General features: G+C 38.8%; 1 protein-coding gene across 1 annotated transcript in view; it reads right to left on the reverse strand.

Annotated features, from left to right (window-relative positions):
• Positions 1–21,035, reverse strand: part of hpn (hepsin) — a 22,953-nt gene extending 1,918 nt beyond the window's left edge. The window contains exons 1-9 of the mRNA XM_047362181.1: positions 20,834–21,035; positions 18,629–18,751; positions 5,551–5,658; positions 5,359–5,400; positions 5,016–5,145; positions 3,132–3,251; positions 2,912–2,952; positions 2,509–2,674; positions 2,125–2,315 (exon numbers count right to left, since the gene is read on the reverse strand). Of these exons, the coding sequence (XP_047218137.1) occupies positions 2,125–2,315; positions 2,509–2,674; positions 2,912–2,952; positions 3,132–3,251; positions 5,016–5,145; positions 5,359–5,400; positions 5,551–5,658; positions 18,629–18,665 (835 nt within the window). The 5' untranslated portion in view covers positions 18,666–18,751; positions 20,834–21,035. The remainder of the gene's footprint in view (positions 1–2,124; positions 2,316–2,508; positions 2,675–2,911; positions 2,953–3,131; positions 3,252–5,015; positions 5,146–5,358; positions 5,401–5,550; positions 5,659–18,628; positions 18,752–20,833) is intronic.
• Positions 21,036–21,275: the final 240 nt, after the last annotated feature.

Below are 21,275 nucleotides of genomic sequence, written 5' to 3' on the forward strand. Positions count from 1 at the left end.
TCTAAGGAAACCCAGCAGTAACTTGCAGTATTCAGTCCTCCTGGATGAGCACATAGCAACCGAGGAAAGTTGCTCGCACTGAGTTGTTGACTTAGCAGCAATCACTCATACTGAGCATGCATGTAGCAACAGTGGAAAGGAAAACTCCCTTTTAACAGGAAGAAACCTCCAGCAGAACATGGCTTAGTGTGAGTGACCATGACAGACTGAGGGTTTGAGAAGACAGAGGAGAGTCACCAAAAACACAAGAACTGATCCAGGTATACTTTCTATGTTAAAGAAAAAGTGGAGAGTTAATGGTAGCAATACCTCTGTTAAGGCTTCATCTAACAGACAATAATGAACATAAAATGTTAGAATCAGCTTGCTGACGTTTTTGTCTGGCTTTGCTTCCCCTTTCAACTGAGATTACCATGTCTTGTGGTTGAAATGTTGTTTATGTAGTTACACATGTTGAACACTAGATGTCAGACATATCCCACTGAAGCAAGGGTTTGTTTCATTTCCTTTAGTGCAGAAGTATACCCTGTACTGTTAATACAAAATAAATAATTAGTCATGAATGCAGTGGCTTTGTTGACAGATTAGGTTACTGTTATTTGTGCTGACCTCAACACACCAGAAGAATGCATTAAGTGGAAATGTGTGGTTAGTGAATACTTTTTTGTTGCAACATTGTTCTTTTACTATTGCAAAGCTTGTTTATTAGTCCCAATTTTTAAGGAACATGCATATGTGGGCAGCAGAGTTGAGAAGAGTATGTGCGTTGCATCCATGAAAAACTTCCAAAATCGTCTTTGACAATGCCAAACAGCTTGTTCTGCAAATGAGTCTCATTTGGTGTTATTTACTAGATTTGATGATTGATGTTTGAAGAAACAAGACATACTGGAAGTTTATCAGTTTATTTATTTAACAAACAGGTGTCTCAGTAGTGTGTGGGAGAACCAAACACAGCCACAATAGCCTACCACCTCCTGCTGATGCTTGTCACCAGCTTGGTAACACAGTGCTGTGGGATAACAACCTATTCTTCAATGAGTATTTATTGCAGGTCAGGTAGTGTGAATATGTTGGTCACTAGTGGACAGTACGGCCAAGCTAATTCCACAAGAGTTTGATGGGGTTGAGGTCAGGACTGCAAGCAGTCCCTTAGATCTTGACTACTGCCAAACCCTGGAAGTAGTCTCTGATAAATGATTCGGAAATTTTTTAAAGGCATGATCCTCATACTCAACTCTGCTGCTCAAGCCAAAAATGCATTTTCATTACAAATGTGGCACAATTTAAGAATACACAAAAAGACACAGTCCTTATTTACAAGTATTCATTCATTGATTGCCTGAACTCACTTATTTGTGAAGGGTCATGAGGCAGTTTACGCCCTGGACAAGTCGCCAGTCTATGACAGACACACAGGTACCGATACACTTACTCGTCAGGGCAATTTAAAGAGACCAACTAAACTATAGTCATATATTATGCATATATCAGGACTGTGGGAGGAAGCTCGAGTACCCGGGGGGTTCTCTCCGGGTACTCCAGCATGCACAGGGATAACATGCAAACTCCATGAAGAATAACCAAAGGCAGCAATTTAAACCCAGGAACTTCTTGCTACAAGGCAAGCGCGCTAACAGCACCATGGTGTAGCCCCATTCATAAATATATAGAAAATGCATTATTTGTGGTATAGCTGTCAAATATAATTTGAATATAGCACATACAATACATATAAATGTAGATATTTAATACGCAAATTAGCAAAATTAGGTATTATTGGACATAACCATAACCACTGCATGGCAATAAATAGCTTCTAATATGATCCTTGGTAGCTGTGGATTGTACATCAACAGGCATTAGTGGTGTGCTGTTTTGGCTGTGTGGTGGTTTCAGGCAAATTCTCCCCAGTTGTTTACAAGGGGTTAACTCCCCAGGGCAGCTGGTTGCTACATCACACCTTTGAGCTGTAATGCTAGCTAAGTCAAATGGCCAGCCTGTACGAGGCTGTACCTATTTCACTCGGCCGTTCAAAGGTGTAACAGCGAAGGGTTGACTTCATTCCCTCCATGCCATCTCAGTTCATACAGCGATATAGCTGCTTTATTTACAATCTCTTACCATTGAAAGTGAGCGGTTGTGCGAGAGCCAACACAGCGATGTCTCTGCTGTTGTCATCAATATTGGCATCTACAAAGGGCAGGTAGCTACTGTGGTATACAATGGTCTTCACCTCTACCACGTTAGCATTGACAGGTTTGTTGTAGATGGAGCCCAGCAGCACACGCCATCGATTAATAAATCGGTTGCGCCTTGGGTGGAATAGGTAAAAAAAAAAAAAGAAATGTTTTCTTAAGCTTTCCACACACCAACTCATTTCAAAACACCTCAAAATATCTACATAATTGTTATATATTTTGAATACTTATACATTATTTGTGAAACAATGTTTTACCAGTTCTTAAAACACATAATGCCCAAATCATTAGTTGTTGCCTCACTTACTCTGGAAAGCAGTGAGCAGCAGAAACAATCCAGCGATTTGAGATGATGGATCCCCCACACTGGTGAATGCCATCATATTGTAAGCTAACTTGCCAGGGCCAGCTGCCCTGCCTTGCATCCACACCCCCAACTATACGGTCTGCCGCAAAACTACGCCTGCCACAGTCTGCAAAGGACAGATACGAGAGAGAAAAGGCAGAGAAAATAGATGTAAAAGTACCCGAAGTTGAAATGCTCATAGTTATGAAAATGCAGAATTTAAAAAGCATGATCAAATGAAAACAGCATGCACAAAAATATTCTGAGAGCCACAAGGCAGCATGAGGACAAAGATGAAGGAGTGCTGTAAGGCAGCAACATTTAAAGTGTGCCACACAGAATGAGTGCAGGCCTGATATCTCACCTTGGCATAACAGTGTAAGAACTTCCCTGCTCTCACAGGCACTAAAACAAAAAAAAAAAACAGTTATTGACAGCAGGATGCACAAAAACATCTAAAATCAAGTATTCATCCTTCTTTTAATGTTAAAAGAGAATTAATTTATACTAATAAGAAACCATACAAGGAAACAAGGGTACTGTAGGAAGCAGATTAGGAGATAAACCACCGCGGTGTTAGTTACCATGGGTACAATGAGTCTTTGATTTTCTTTCCATAGCTGAGCTCTTCTTGTCGGACACAGAAGAACTCTCCAACGTCACCACTGGCTTCTGGCACCGATATGACCGAGTAATTCAACACACTGAAACAAACACAAACTCTAATCATGTGTTATGACTTTTCTATGGTTGGCTTAAACTACAGCCTTTTACTTTTACAGAAATTTGAAAATGATGAATTTATGGTTTCCTTATTTAACAGACAACAATATCCCTCACCCATTTGTCACTTCTACATTATAGCAGGAATTTACACCAGTAAGAAACAATGGTCTTGATCTTTCACATATATAGGTTATCTAGCTCTGATAACAGGTAATTTGGGGTCACATTTTATGGAAATCTTTTTAGGAAGAAGTCAAATGTTTTTTACTCAGACAGATTATTTGTAGAGTGAGCTTTGTGTCAATAAAATCTAAAAACAAAAGAAATCTACACGTCAGAGGTAAAAACAGCAATAAAACCTGGTTTCGTGATGAAGAACATTTAAACTGTCGCTGTTTAAGGTCTGAAAATGTGTAGATTTACCTTTTAACATTCCTCAAAGCTTAGTTCAGCTACAGCAACAACAGAGATAGAAAGCTCTGAAGCTGTGTACACGTTTATGACTTTTATATACAAGTTTGGATACACATACAAGAACAAATATGTTTGGGAATTCTACAAAAACACAGTCAGACAAGGATTACAGGGTGCTGCTGCAGCTTACCCAAAAGCCAAAAAGTTGGGCATTACAATTCCTATTTACGTGACTTCACAGTTTGAAGAAAAAAAACTCTTGGATGCTGCACCTTGTAACTGTCGGGAAAACCAGAGACCAATGGAGTTTACTGAGCTCTTCATTATGTAGGGATTCTGAGAATGCTGTAGCTGAGTGAATGGGCACCTGAGCAATTGAGCAAGAGAAGCAGCTGCTCCACGTTTTCAGGCAAATTAAGTAACAACCTTTTATAGAGTTTCTGATCTGGAAAATCTACTTTTGAAATGTTAATATAAAATGTTTTCTTTTTTTTTCATTACAAATACAATACATGGATAGAATGAGGTGTAACTGTTAGCCTGAGTGCAGCGTAGGATCCCAGAATGCAGACGAGCAGGCAGCATGATGGTAAGTGCAAAAGATTGAATCTTTAGAAAAAAAACAAAAACTCACTAGGCAGGCGAGACAGCATGGCATGATCTGAACACAGGGAGGCATGATCCGAAAAACAAGACATGAACAGAGATGGTGACATGATCTGAAATGTTTCCGTGATATGTAACTGAACAGGTGTGTATTTATGGAGCCTGAACCAGGTGGAGCAAAGAGACAAAATAGCTTGGAGCAGGTGAACCGAATAAAGTTAATTAACAGACAGGAGAGAACAAAACGTGACTGGAGCAAAACAGAGACTCTTGAATACAAACTAACAGAAACTAGAAAAACATGAAACTAAAGCATAACCAGATCCAAAAACCAAACTTAACAAAACATGAACTAGAAGAAAACTGGAACCTGAGGCATTAAGAAAACAGTAACAGGTCTGTGAAATGATCATTTGTTCATTTGTGGTACAGTGTGCCATATGTGCAAAGTGTATACGTATTTCTATATCTATGTAATCTAAATGTTTAAATTTTACACTAAGTTTTGTTCTGTTGTTCTTTGCATGTCAACAAACTACGTTGGCGAAAAAACTGATTTTCCAGTAAGAAAGGATTGCAACCTTTATCAAAAAAAGACCCAGAGTGATCAATCAGTCTTAAGGCCAACTAATTAAGTTGTCATCACTTCCATAAAACCATTGCATCCATAAAAAAGGCCTCTACAATTTATAAGCAATGAGATCCCATAATAATGATCTCACCTGACAAATCCAACTTCCTCACAACTGATGCTAGCAAGAAGTTCATTGGCTGAAGAGGAACACACCTGACGCCACCTCCTCTGAGCAGAGTCAAACACTCTGAGAAGTTGGTCAGGTGAATTTACCTGAACTAGAGGGAAGGAGATGATTTTATTGTTAATTTAAATTTTTCTGTGGTATTCTTTAAATAAATGTAATAATAATTTAAAATCAACACCTCCACAGTAAAGAATAATACAACATACATATGATACCATATTGTGTTTGTGATTTAATACGACATTTGCGTAAACTGTAATAAAATGACTAATTTTAATTAATCCTCATGCTTTATCTAACTTACCATCATACAGTCCTGTGTCCTCCTCCATTGTGCAGTATGTAACTACAGAAAAATCAATAAAAACAGCAGGTCAGTCAGTTCTGGCTGAAAATCATGTAAAAGCATCAAGAAATATCAAAACAACCGATTATTGTCATCATACACTTGGAGAAATATGTTTTATGATTATGAATGAAAGCAATGTAGTCTGACCTACGGCCCAGATACCAGCTCCAATGGCTCCAATGATCATGACTGTTGCACAAACTCCCATTACCCGCCAGGGGGTCAACACACAGGTCAGAGAGATGCCCCTGCTCCCTACGTACACAAACACACCCACAGACACACACACACACAAACACAATGGACATACAAGTCGGTTCAGTATAAAACGAAACATAACTGTTTTGCTTCTCACAGTCTGACATTAAGTCCAGTTTTAGGTCTGTCAGGATTCCAGAAATTATTTGAATTTGTTAAATGTCAGAATAATGAGGTTGTTTTTTTTTCGTTTCTTCAAATTCAGACGTTTGCATGTATTTTCTTAGTTTTTGCTAGAATTGCTTAATAAACTGTATGAGTTGGGAGACATGTTTTGGTATGCTCCACAAGCTACTCAGAATTTGGACCCATTCCTGCTGATAGAACTGGTTTACCTTAGTCAGGTTTGCTCATAAAAAAATGTTTTGCTCTCCTCACACATCCACTAAATACCCCCACAACATGATGCTGCCAACTCTGTACTTCACAGTCAGAATGGTGTTTCACAGCCTTGCAAGTCTCCCCATTCCCCCTTCTATGTAATAAAGTCATTATGGTAAAACACTTAAATTTTTGTTTCGTCAGATGCCAAGTCTTAAAAAAAGTAGTTATTTGTCCCTGAGTGCATTTGCAAACTGTAATCTGGCTTTTTATGTTTCTTTAGGAGTAATGCATTCTTCCTCTATGAGTGGACTTTCAGCCCATGTTGCTATAGAACTTGTTTTAACTGTGGAAAATAACACTATAACCAGCTTTAGCCAGCATCTTCAACAAGTCTTTTGCTTTTCTTCTGGACTGAATTACAAATTTTTCATCAAAACATTTTTCTTTCTTATCCACAGAACCCATCTTCTAGAAAAAATACAATGGCTGAATATACTGTTTATACTTGGGTATACTGTAATTGTTTGAACAGATGAACCTGGAACCTTCGGGCGTCTGGAGTTGTACCCAAGGATAAAACAGACTTGTGGTGTTCCACAATTCTTGTCCTGATATATTACCAGATTTCATAAGATTGTTCCATGACTTCAAAAAAGCAACCAGCTTGTTTGGGGTTTGCTTTAAAACACATCCACACCTATACCTCTTATGAACTGAGATGTTATTTAATGAGAAGCTTACAAAGCCATGACAATATCCTCTCTCCTGAATTGTGAAAAAGTATGATAATCTTAGTGCATGCTTTTGCAATTTGAAGAAAGTTCTGAAAAAATCTCTATTTAATTACTTGAGCATTAACAGATAAAAATAACTGCAGTAATCCTAGCAATCACACAAAAAAGAAAAGGTTTAGTGACAACTTTTCAGAATTTTAGAGCTGAAATTACATTTAGTACTATTTTTCACTCTCTACTACACTCTGACTTTTATTTCTGCTGTTTTAATACTTACAATAGTCTCTGAACAGTTGTATTTACCCCATCTATGTTCAAGCATGTTTATTCCTAAACACTGACACCCATTTTTTAACTGTGTATTAAAGCTTAGACTAATGTTTAATTTAGAGAAGATAATTTTTGGACTCCAAGCAACCCCGACTGCCCCGGCTTGAAGAGGCAGACAGTTTATGTACTGGCACAAAGTGAAGAGTACAAATGGCAGATTTGATCAATAGTCTAAAGTCTAGCATTTACCCACAAACCACAAACAAACTCTTAAAACTAGAATATAGTGCCATGTCAGTCCCAGAGGCACATACAGTTTGGGAGTGTGTGCATCTGCGTTCCCATATTATTCTCATAAGCCCATTTCAGTTCCTTTATTGCTTTGACAAACATTCTCAGTTGAACTTACAATCAATAAAGTCGGAATAACAATCAGGTGTGTCTGTTCACTGATCGCTGTGGAGTTGAAGATGTCATCACCTGCTTCAACAAACCCACTGTCATCTGGACAAAGCCAGCAGCACTGTGAGGATCATGTTCTTTGATTTCTCCAGTGCATTTAATACAATCCAACCTGATTTGCTTTGTCAGAAACTCCAGAAGACTCAGGTGGAGGCCTCAACAATCTCCTGGATCAAAGACTACCTGACAAACAGACCACAGTTTGTGAGACTGAAGGGTTGTGAGTCTAACCAGGTAGTCAGCAGCACAGGAGCACCACAGGGGACTGTACTCTCACCATTCCTTTTCACTCTGTACACCTCAGACTTCCAGTACAAGACAGACTCCTGACATCTGCAGAAATATTCGGATGATTCTGCAGTCGTGGGGTGGATCAGAGATGGACAAGAAGCTGAGTAGAGGAAGGTGGTGGACCGCTTTGTGGCATGGTGTGGAAACAATCATCTCATTTTGAACGTGACTAAAACAAAGGAGATGATTGTAGATCTTAAGAGAAACAGGAATAAGTCAAAAACTATTTCTATCATGGGAGAAGAAGTGGAGGTGGTGGAGGAGTATAAATACCTCAGTGTTCACCTGGACAACAGACTGGAATGGAGATGCAACTATGAAGCCGTCAAGAAGAAGGAACAGAGCAGACTGTACTTCTTGAGGAAGCTTAGATCCTTCAGGGTTTCCAGCAAGATGCTGCATATCTTCTAGAAGTCTGTTATGGAAAGTGTGATCTCTTCTACCATCATCTGCTGGGGAAGCAGCATCAGGGCCAGGGACTTAAAAAAACTCAACAAGCTGATAAAGAAGGCTGGTTCTGTTCTGGGGACTCCTCTGGAACCTCTGGGGTCATTATGCAAGTGAAATTACAAAAATTATGGAGAACCCTGAGCATCCTCTTCATGAGACTGTCCTACAACAACAGAGTGTCTTCAGTCAGAGGCTTCTTCAGATCTGCTGTAAGACAGACCTCTACAGGAGATCCTTCCTGCCCACAGCCATCAGCATCTACAACGGCTCTTTGAAGAAACCTGCATAATATGAGCTAAAACAACATTTAATTTCCTTTCAGGTTTAATAAAGTATTTTTGAATTTGAATTCATTGTCAAAAGTTTCTCAGTTGGCTAAACCTTTAGATTTGAATATAAGGCATATTTTGAAATTTGGCCAAACTATTAAATCCTCTCACTTCCTAATCTTAGTCTCAACTTCATATCGTCTCCAACAACCTCTGAGTTCTTACTAAGAGCTCCACCACCAGGTATCCTTAGTCCTCACTTAGTGCCATAACTGAATGAGAATTGTACCCAATTCTCTGCTGTCGCTTGGAGTAAAACATGCACAAAAATAAAATATACAAAAAAGGTTTTAACACTTCCTAATTGTTCTAGTAAGAGCAAACAAATCATTGTCAAATGAAGATTCAAAAGCACAAATTTATTCACATTAAACGACCAGTGGCTACACCCAACCTTGAATACCTAGTCAGGATGTGGGTCAAACACCTGTGAACATAAATGTCTCATTACAGCCAATATTACCAAACTTTGTCTTCCACATATGAAGAAACTAAAGCCTAAAAAAGTAAACTGCTATGTACATAAGGACTGGTGTGAGAGGGATCCACAGTGTATCAAATTTAAATGTTTAAAATAAGGTGACAAAAGTGCAAAAACATTGACACACAGTTTTACATAGCTGGGGGAAAACAGAGTGAGTATAATCTTTTACTTTAAAGAACTGCAGCCAGATTAAAAGCCTAAATGTTCTCTGAAATACTGAAGAGTTACGGAACCGGGGAACAACAGCAGTGACATTCAATATGTTATGGTCAATGCCACAATCGTTTTAATCCATGAATTTCAAAAATTAATAAATTGCATCAAATTACCTTTACTTATAAAAAATATCTAGAGAAAGGAAACACTGCTCTACCTTTCTAGCTGTGATGATCAAACTAATAAAAACACCAAAATATTATCTTAACATGTCTAGAAAAGCTTGGAATGCCTGCAGCTGTATTTAATATAACTTCATTTTCTATATCTGCGTAATCCTGTTTAGGGCTGCAGGGGGTCTGTGTATTGCAGCCCTAATGCCATTTTGTTTCCCTCATAGGCTAAAAAAGGTATTTTTTTTATACATCTTACATCATTTTTCATCTCTTCCTCCTAAAAACTTTAGAAAATCAAACAGATTTTGATTTTGAAATGTTTCATCAATTTCATGCTGCATAAAATCCCAAAACATTTTTTTCCAAGTTTTTATTCAACAAAATAAAAGACTGGACAATTTATATTAGCTGCATAACAACAGCAATCTACCTTAAATTACTGCACTCTGATCTGGTAAAAGAAACATCTCAAATAATAACAACAAACCAATGTGGCAAGGATATACAGCTTGGTCATAATAACTGATGCCTAAATGTACACAAAGAGAGCCTTACTACATTTAATTAGAAAGTTATCAAAAAGTTCATTCTTTTTTAGTAATGCAGTTTACAACAAGATGTCATATTGTTACACAAAGAATGATATATTTGTGTTTATTTTGGTATTCTGATTATATCATTTAGTTATTGAAAACCATACATTCAGATTTGAATATTACCTCAGATTTTTAATACAGAAATGTTAACTTTCTGAATGTCCATGTACTGTAGAGTATATGTACTCAGAGGAAGCCTGAGGCACTGCTGAGGTGTTAATGAAGCCCAGGTTGCTTTAAAAGCGTTCTTTAACATGTCTGCGTTGTTGAGTCTGATGTCTCTCATCTTCCTCTTCACAATTCTTAACAGATTCTCACAGGGGTTCAAATCAAGCCAGTTCACTGGCCAATCGAACACAGTGACGGAATAGTCATTAAACCAGTTATTGGAACAATCGGCACTGTAGGCAGTTGCCAACTGCTGCTGGACAATGAAATCAGCAGCTCCATAGAGTTTGCTGGCAGAGGGAAGGATAATATTATCTAAATTTGTTGGGAGACAGCTGTGCTGACTCAGTGGAACAATGAAAGCGGATCAGAAGAATAAAAAATCCTTTATTGTCATTGTCACAAGTACAACGGAATTGAGAAAAAAGCTATCTGGTCTGTGCAGGTACAACAAGTAATTTAAGTAAAACAGAAAAATAGAAGCTTAAAAAGATCAAATAAAAACATAGGAAACAAAACACATGTACACTGATTGCACAATCTCATTACTGCATCTCCCTTGTCATGGCTCCTCAGGTCATCACTAACTGGGGAAACTTCACACTGGATCTCAAGGAACTTGGATTCTGTTCCCATTTCTACTTTACATCTTCCTTCAACTCAACTTTCCATTAATGTGCATGGATACAGCACTCTGAGAACAGACAGCTTCTTTAGCCATGACCTCTGGATTACCTTCTTTGGGAACTTGACCCCTGTCAAGTCAGCAGTTATATGCAGGCCATAACAAAACATTTCTGTTTTACATAGCATTATCATTGATTCTATGGAATACTGTGAGAAACAGAATTTCAGTTTCAATTTTTAAATGTAATAACTGAAATAAATGAACTTTTAAATAATATGCTAATCTACAGAAATGCACCTGTCCTGTAATGACACTGCTTAAACTCTTAAAATCCTTGTCGAAATCTGTTTGCTTTTTGTAAGCCAAAGAACCATCTTTCAAATTTATATTTATACTCACCATAAGTTACATAACATGTTCAACCTGCTACAGCCTCCCTCTGCACCCGGTCTGCTCTTTCCTCCAGTCTCCTTATTGGGCCTTTTGTATGCTCCTCTATTTCAGTACCTGCCCTCTCTCAAACAATAATCTAACATAATAACAGCATGAAAGTATGATTAACAGTGCCCAGGGGTCCTAAAGAGATGGGGAACAAGCTGACAGGAAACAGGTAAAATAAGAAATAAAACAGAAGGGAACACGGTGTGTATTTGAATAGTGATAGTCGATAATAACAGTGACCCGCTCCACAAATTATCAGCAGTACATTCCAAGGCTGGGGCTGATCTTCTATTTGGTTGGAAATACCGCAACCTACCCTCCACCCCTAAGCCTCAGCATATTTAGTCTAACAGCAGGGAGTGTCTACCTAACTCCAAATATTCTCTCAGTTTCCTTTCTGTTCTGCTTTTGTCTCTCACACTGCACTACAGGTCCTTCTCAAAATATTAGCATATTGTGATAAAGTTCATTATTTTCCATAATGTAATGATGAAAATTTTACATTCCTATATTTTAGATTCATTGCACACTAACTGAAATATTTCAGGTCTTTTATTGTCTTAATACGGATGATTGTGGCATACAGCTCATGAAAACCCAAAATTCCTATCTCACAAAATTAGCATATCATTAAAAGGGTCTCTAAACGAGCTATGAACCTAATCATCTGAATAAACGAGTTAACTCTAAACACCTGCAAAAGATTCCTGAGGCCTTTAAAACTCCCAGCCTGGTTCATCACTCAAAACCCCAATCATGGGTAAGACTGCCGACCTGACTGCTGTCCAGAAGGCCACTATTGACACCCTCAAGCAAGAGGGTAAGACACAGAAAGAAATTTCTGAACGAATAGGCTGTTCCCAGAGTGCTGTATCAAGGCACCTCAGTGGGAAGTCTGTGGGAAGGAAAAAGTGTGGCAGAAAACGCTGCACAACGAGAAGAGGTGACCGGACCCTGAGGAAGATTGTGGAGAAGGGCCGATTCCAGACCTTGGGGGACCTGCGGAAGCAGTGGACTGAGTCTGGAGTAGAAACATCCAGAGCCACCGTGCACAGGCGTGTGCAGGAAATGGGCTACAGGTGCCACATTCCCCAGGTCAAGCCACTTTTGAACCAGAAACAGCGGCAGAAGCGCCTGACCTGGGCTACAGAGAAGCAGCACTGGACTGTTGCTCAGTGGTCCAAAGTACTTTTTTCGGATGAAAGCAAATTCTGCATGTCATTCGGAAATCAAGGTGCCAGAGTCTGGAGGAAGACTGGGGAGAAGGAAATGCCAGAAGTCCAGTGTCAAGTACCCACAGTCAGTGATGGTCTGGGGTGCCGTGTCAGCTGCTGGTGTTGGTCCACTGTGTTTTATCAAGGGCAGGGTCAATGCAGCTAGCTATCAGGAGATTTTGGAGCACTTCATGCTTCCATCTGCTGAAAAGCTTTATGGAGATGAAGATTTCATTTTTCAGCACGACCTGGCACCTGCTCACAGTGCCAAAACCACTGGTAAATGGTTTACTGACCATGGTATCACTGTGCTCAATTGGCCTGCCAACTCTCCTGACCTGAACCCCATAGAGAATCTGTGGGATATTGTGAAGAGAACGTTGAGAGACTCAAGACCCAACACTCTGGATGAGCTAAAGGCCGCTATCGAAGCATCCTGGGCCTCCATAAGACCTCAGCAGTGCCACAGGCTGATTGCCTCCATGCCACGCCACATTGAAGCAGTCATTTCTGACAAAGGGATTCCTGACCAAGTATTGAGTGCATAACTGTACATGATTATTTGAAGGTTGACGTTTTTTGTATTAAAAACACTTTTCTTTTATTGGTCGGATGAAATATGCTAATTTTGTGAGATAGGAATTTTGGGTTTTCATGAGCTGTATGCCACAATCATCCGTATTAAGACAATAAAAGACCTGAAATATTTCAGTTAGTGTGCAATGAATCTAAAATATATGAATGTTAAATTTTCATCATGACATTATGGAAAATAATGAACTTTATCACAATATGCTAATATTTTGAGAAGGACCTGTATTTGCGGTCACATAGAACAAACATACTTTTGTGTCTACCTCTATCAGAGATCACCCCCGCTCTTGTGTGTGCCTGTGTGTGTGTCTATTTGTAGGTATGAACCCATTTGTAGAATAAGAATCAGCTTTATAGACCAAAATTGTGTGCAGAAAAAATGAATATGATGTCGGGCTAATGCACTCACAGCGTAAAACCAGACAAGTTACTAAAAAATATACTAAGAAACTGGATTTTCTATAATAAGAAAGTAATAAAGCCTAGAAGATGTGAGCTAAAAACAGAGATAATTTATGTCAGTAACTGAGAAGAAGACTTTGAGTGAGCACCATAGCTGTATGTGATAAAAAAGTTTTAAAGATTTGTTTCTAACTGAACTAAAATGTAAACATATATTGTTTTATGGATTTTACACACATAAAGTCTCTGTAAAACAAAATTAATTTAATAACAGCACTTAAGGCAAGAGTAATGTTTTAACATCTGTTGTTTCCCTCCTGGAGACCCATATAACAGTTAGTGTGGTCACATTCTCATTGCAGCACAGTGTGATTTTATGATTTTATTTACAAATCGTTCCAGCAATCATTACTAATTTTCATTGTGACATTAGTTATTTCTTCTTTCGTTTATCCTACCATCCCTTTACAGTATGAGCTACTATTAAATTGTTCTTAAAAACACTCAAAATGTTTGAGACTTTCTCTGTCCTTTCACAGCCACAGATAAACTTTCTTACAAATATTCATGCACTAAATTGTTGCAACTGCTAAATCAATTCTGCATCGAATATTATTTTGTGTTTTTTTTTTTTTACAATGCAATAATTGGCATACGCCGGGCATGTTCAAAGTCCCACATCCCAGGTCAAATAAATGCGGCCTGTGCTCAAATTTTCACTGGCCGCAGCCTCTGTGATGAAATCAATAATAATAATCTAAAACACAGCCGTATAAAAAAGCTGTTTTATATTTCACCAGAGGAGCACAAGAGACCTGTGGCCGCACTCTTACCACATGTCCCTCGTGTTAACCTTTCCACCCCATTTCTAAGATGGCAATTGGAACTAAAAAAAAAAAAGAAAAATTGACAGTGGGGGCCGCCGTTTCCAGGACAAGTGGAATACGAAACAACTGTGTCTGGCTAATTTGCCAATAGACTGTGGCTTTTTCCAAGGACTTCAGTATCAAGAGGCTCTAACAGACAAAACAAACAAACCTACGAGAAGGTAACTGGGTATGAACATCTGAAATATGATCATGTTATGAAACTGCTGATAAAGGCGCTTAATTATATTCAATCAGAGGCCAGGTTTAACAGAGAGATATTGTGTAAGATGCATCAGTCTGGGGTCTGCACTGCAGAGCTTGTAGTCTTCGAAAAGAAATTGGGAATTTCTTAACAAAAATGGGACAATCAATGCCAGAACTATTTGGTCTGATCCAGTTTCGCTGGCTGATTTTGGATTTTTAGTTGATATTGCATGACATCTGACCTCACTGAACACAAGCCTTCAAGGGCAAAATGCAGTGGCAAGCCAACTGTGTTCACACATGTACACGTCAGTTTGAGGATGGGTCGTATGTCTGAAGAAAACGGTGGGGGGGACCAGAGTTTTACACATCCATGATCAACTCAAAAACGATAAACTTCTCATCCATCCAAAATGGGGAAAATATGAGGAACTGTTGCAGTTGAGTGAAAAACAGGGATGAAAGCTTGTCTCCTTTAAACACCTCTGTGGGTTTTCACCTGAGTGAATTCCAGCTTTCAAGCTCTTCTGGGAATGGCCGTGTGGAGGTAAAGTTCGCCTGCGGGCTTTTGTCTCTCCAGATATGCACCTCGGTGGCGTCGTCCTGTGAGACACCCTGCGCATGTTGAACTACGCACCCTAATCAGTCAGTCCGACAAAAATGGGTGACCCCAACACTCCGTAGTTACTGAGCTGCAGTGTGATGCTGAGTGTCGTAGTCAGCACCGACTGTCTTTCTAGTCAACTTTTTCCGAAAGCTGGATAAAGGCAGGTTCCAAGAGATTCAAACTTCTGCAAAACAAATGCTGAGCTTGTTTGGCTCGACATACAAGAAGACATTCTTGGTAATGAACCATAACCATAACAACTGCATACTGAAGTTGCAAATGCACCTTTGTATATGTGTATATTTAAGGACATAAAGATAAATGCATAAATATATTTAAAATATATTTAAAAACCCAGAGAGCAAAGTATACCGGAGTCAAATTCCTTGTTTGTATGTACGAGCTTGGCAATAAAGCTGATTCTGATTCTGATTATTTATATAACCTTATAACTACCCCACTTACTTTACATTTAACCAAGTGAAAAGCCTAAGGTATAACTTTGTCCACCCAAGTAAGTTTATTGCTTTTACACCTTTCTAACCAATCTTCAACAGCTTAAAACACAGTACAAATCACTCAACATGATAGGTCAAGAATTAATCCTTCAGACAGGCGGAGTTATACATTATGAGACCGACAGAAACTGTTTATTGATATATGAGCAACCAAACACATTCATGATGAAACAAATTGAAATCTAAGACCTTGTATGGAAAATCTGAAGGTATTTAAGACATTTTAAATACCTAACAGTTTGTTGATTAAATTTAGGATGTTGTGTGACCTTTTAAGAAGCTGCAGAAGTCTCTTGTGAGTTATCTAGATAACTTTCTAAAAGGTTAGAAACAGAAAAGGTTTCTAGGTTTGAAACTGTTGCCACAGAGCTAAAATCTCTCTAGCTGGAGTTTACTTTTTAATGCAGGAGGTATTTGATGTACTCATCCCAGCTTGGGCTACTCTACATATTTGTTCAGTCTTGATAGTTTGAACTGTAGTCGTAAAGATAGATCTCTTAGCTGTTCTGACTTCTCCTCATCATTTACAATTTGTCATGATTTGTAGTATTTCTGGTAATGTTCTAAAGGGTTTTTGCCATATCATATCATTTTTCTGTGCTTATATTTTTTGTTTGGTGTTGTTATGCTGTTCTCTGCATTTAGCTTTCTATTCTATTCTTGTGTTTTTCATACTCTGATCTATTCTTGTCGGTATTGTTTGTTAGAAGTTTCCCAGTATCTTTGTTTAGTTTTAGTCATGTTTTTGCTTTCAGTCCCTGCCACCGTCTCTGTAATCAGCTTCATTCAGTCCAGCTGTGCCATGCCAATCAGTCGCCTGATTTTCACCTGTGCCATCAATGTTATATACCCTTCTGTTCTGTTTATTCCTTGCTAGAGAATTTAGTTTTGCCATGCCGAGCCAAGCCTGTCTATGCCGTTCACTGTCTCTGTCCTTGCCTTGCCTGCCCAGACCTGTTATTGTCCGCTCTCCATGTCAGGATCCACTCACTCGCCTGCCTTATAAGTTTTTGTTTGATTTCCATTAAACATTTTCAATTCACTGTGTTGCCTCTGCCTGACTGTCCGCACTTGGGTCCACTCCAAAAAACACTTTTTGTGACACAATTAATATATTTTGCTTTGTCCAAACTATAGTAAAAGGTTTACCTCCATTACTTTTGATATATGACTTTGACAAACAAAATGTAAATTAACTCATGTTTCTATGATCAAAGCATATGCTTATGGTAAATGTGATGCTTATTACAACTCGCCTCGCCTTATTTACAGTATTCAGGCAGAAATTAAGACTGACTCATAAATGTTAAAGCCAATTTACAAATAAGAAGGAAATATTTTTGTAATCACATTTTCAAAGAGTTTTCAAACTGAATACTCAGAGATAATCTGTGGGTAATCAAAGGCAGAGCTGGGTGTGGAATAGTGGGATCAAGCAAAGACCTACCACAGATGCAATGGGATAAAGCCAAAGCAGACCGTCTGAGTCATCCATGTTGTGGTTGTCAAGGAACAAATCAAAATAAACACAACCATGAGCCTGAGTGCTACTGTGCATGTGTTGGTTTCCCTGATTGCTCACTCCCATGCCATGAATAAGTGGATCTTGAAAGATGTAAACACACATTAACTCTAAAAATAAATGTCAACACATTTATTCCTAACTCAGAACAAAGTAAGCAAGAGAGTCTGTTTTTCCTCTAATTATACGTAACATAATTCAGTGCACTCCCCCCAACCACCCCCCCCCCCCCACCCCCCGTTGTGGAGCAGAAGTTAAGAAAACCAGTTACTGTTCAGAGACAGAGAGTAAATCAGAGCATGCACACAAGGACTGAGAAGACAAACTGGCAAGCAAGTGTAGATAGTGTTTTCAGGTGAAGACAACTTTATTTCAACCCTGATACCCTGAAAGGTAAGCGCAATTATGGGAATTTTATGGATGTGGTGGCAAAAACAGCTAAAGGGTAAATGTACTCCAGTCACTGGATAACCATGAGGGCAGGCAGTCCTGTTGGCAGTGGGGAGCAACCCCTTGGATAATGGTGGGGGAAACGCTGATTGTCATATTACCCATAACTGATGCACAGTGATGCGATCTAAAAGAATATAAAACATTTTCACTATTGCATGTTGTCATTTCTCTAAACATGATGAGTGTTTTGCTATGATTTTGGCTCCAGCTCCGATGGTATTGCATCTATTTGGATTAAAGTCTATTAAATGAGACAAATATTACAACCAGTCCAAGTATATGCTGTCCCAGCTAAAAAAACAAGTGCTAGAGATAAATTCAGGGAACATCAAAAAGACAGCAAAGCAGTTTTGAACAGGCCAGTTAATCGTTAACTGTAAAGTGGACTGATGTCTGTCCACAAATACAGACAACAGGCTGCATGAGCAGCAGCATGATCTGCACAGCTGTTTAATCTGTGCATGTACAGTATGTGTGCAGTGTGTGTGTGTGTGTGTGTGTGTGTTCCTGTCTTGGCATCACAGTGATAACCATTTTCCCGATTTCACCATCAAATTGAGGACCATTTGTACCAAAGTGAGGACATTTTGCTGGTCCTCACGACCTATTTTGCTAACGGTTAGGTTTAGGACTAAGGTGTGAACTGAGTTTAGGTTACAGTTAGGGTTAGGCATGCACTGGTAACGGTTAGGTTTAGGACTAAGGTGTGAATTGAGTTTAGGTTAAAGTTAGGGTTAGGCATGCACTGGTAACGGTTAGGTTTAGGACTAAGGTGTGAATTGAGTTTAGGTTAAAGTTAGGGTTAGGCATGCACTGGTAACGGTTAGGTTTAGGGTTATTGTCAGGGTTAGAGCATAGAAAGGGTTGAAAATGACTGAAAATCAATGGAAGTCAATGGGAGTCAACAGATGGTCCTCACTACATATAGCAAAACAAGAGTGTGTGTGTGTTTGTGTGTGTGTGTGTTTGTGTGTGTGTGTGTGTGTGTGTGTGTGTGTGTGTGTGTGTGTGTGGTAGAGGACTTCAGTTGGGAGTCTAGAACAAGAACATGGGTGTATTAGACCTGGGCACTCACCCATCTTCCCCTCTGTCACAACTTTCTCAGCGTACATCTGTACACAGGAGGAAGCAGAGGGCAGCAGTAGACAATGATGAGGGTAGTCCCCCTCCTTCCCTTCCTCGTGGCAGTCCCTTTTGCCTGGCAATGTAATATTGAGGTCTTTAGAAAATATTCCATATAAAAGGACAACTCACAAAACATTTAATCAATAAGCATTTACTACATAAATACATAGAGAGAAATAGGATTAAATAAGGGCTTTCCTTTCACATTTTCCTTTTTTTCTACATTACTCATATTTTTATTAAAGGTTCATATGAATTCATATCTATAACATGTTTGTACAAACATTTCAATGACACTTTCTTACAAACAGACCGACTAAGCTCTAATAAAGTGACATTAATAATGCAACTACTAATGTTTAACAAAATTAAAGAAAATATATTATTTTAAGTGTCATGTTGATAAAAATATTTAGCACTAAACCCCTGTTACAATCACATTCACATTAATCTTAGTAACTGGGGGATAGCTTTAGCAGCAGACTATTCTTTTATACAAAGTATTAACCTAAGATCATTTTTTATCAGTAGGTTAAAAATCCTTAATCATCATTCAACACGCTAATATTGGATTATGCAGTGCTGGATATAAGTTTACATGCTTTTCTCAAATGCATGACTGTCATTACTTCTGAGCTTTGATTTATTAGAAGACCTATTTTACCCATTTCGAATGTGTATCCAACATACAACTTCAATCAATTTTATACACAAGAAGTAGGTGCACAGGTTTGGATTTAAAGTGAAATTTCTCTAACCCTCACAGGGTCTAAATTATACATACAATCTCAAATACATGCATACTCCCTAAGTAATATTTCGAAAGTTTCACTTTCTAAGTTACAACTCTACCACGTGGTCTTCATAGCATTCAACCAGCTTCTTCTATAGTTCACGCTCGATATGTGACAACTCAGTAGGGCTCACTTCATGGCCATCCCAAAAGCTTCTTACCACGTTTAATCAATCTTGAAATCAGTTTTGATGTGCGTTTTGAATCATTGTCCTGGTGGAACGCATAACTGCGACCAGGTTTCCCTCATCTGACCCAAACTGTCACCCTCAAGGAAGGGAAATTGGTTAGAATGTTTAGGGACAACCCAGGAACCACCAAGGCTCAAGCTTGTCATAAACTATAAAATGCTGGAAATCCAATGTTGCTGCCCAGATTAAATCATGTTTAACATCAACCTGGACTGAGAGGACGTTGACCAAGAAAGAAACCCCTGCTTTAGAATTTAGACCTTTAAGTTTCACTGAAATGTGCAGCTGCCCTCATGGACAAACCAAATGGCTTCTAGAGAAAGATTTTAAGGTCAGAGAAGACAAAGTTGAGCTATGTGTCCATTATGACAAGAAAATGCTATTAGGAATTAGGAATTGAGGCAAGCCTTTAAAACCTAGAAACACTACACCAGCTGTCTAGCATTGTGGTGGTAGCATCATGCTGAGGGTCTGTTTTGCTACCAGTGGGCCTTTTGGATTGCTCAAAGTGGACAAAAACATCAACCAGAGGTGCTTTCTTCTAATTTTTCAACTTCCTCTCAAATGAACAGCTTGGCGGTTAACACTTGGGATGTATTTAGGTGTTCCAAGAGGTCAAAGATCCCAGGCAAACATAAAACACTGCTTAGAATGGATATGCACAGTAACTAACCATCTGGAACAGTCCCAACCTCAACCCTATTGAATACCCATGAACTATGACCAGAATTCAGGTCTGTCCCAGGAAACCAACAGAATTAAATCAGCTGCACCAATCCTGGTCAAATATCTAGCCAGAACTATACCATAAGCTTGCTGATGGCTCCAAAAATCACATGCTGTCTCTGTAAATTGTCAAGGGGTTGCTATCTAAATATTATTGGAGATGTGTGTAAACATTTTAAAAGTATACTAATTATAACACAGGCATTAATCTTAACTTAGCTCCAGCATCAAGTAAGGTAATTGTCATATACACTGTCCAAGGTAAGACAATGTTAAAAATATCACATTTTAAATTATTTTATTTAGAATAACTGTTTAGCCTATTTTAATTGCGGGTAATAATCCCTTAATTTGAACAGAATTAACTTGATAGGTAGTAATTACTCTGTAGTTAATCACAGATTTTAAACCCAGCTGAACGTTTTTTTTCTACAAGGTGACTCACCTGTATTCCTTTACAGCAGGCGGAGTTGTCTTTTTTTTTTTTTTGAAGTCAAAAGTAATTATGCTTTGGAAGTTCCGTTTGAAAAAAGACAAAGAAAGGACACACACCTGTTTACCGACGGATTATTCTGCTAAAGCCCCACCGCGGGTAAATCTCGTATTTTTTCTGTTTTTTCTTCTCTTTACCTCTCTTCACAGGTTACTGACCCCAGAGAAAAAAAGTTAAACAACGTTTCCTGCCAACGTTTTTCCTCCCGTTTGCATCAACCAAAACCACCAGCGCTCGCTTCTAGCTGTAAGGAGAACAACATTTGGTGGAGTGGGGTAATTAAAACGAGGTTTTCTGTTGAAGCTCGTCGCTTCTTTTTGTCTTCGCGGTCTGATCCTTCTGAGCGCTCAGCTGCGCACGAGAGGAGCGCGAGTGACGTAAACGTTCCTGAGAG

This window comes from Girardinichthys multiradiatus, chromosome 3 (genome assembly GCF_021462225.1).
Source record: "Girardinichthys multiradiatus isolate DD_20200921_A chromosome 3, DD_fGirMul_XY1, whole genome shotgun sequence".
Classification (NCBI taxonomy): Eukaryota; Metazoa; Chordata; class Actinopteri; order Cyprinodontiformes; family Goodeidae; genus Girardinichthys; species Girardinichthys multiradiatus.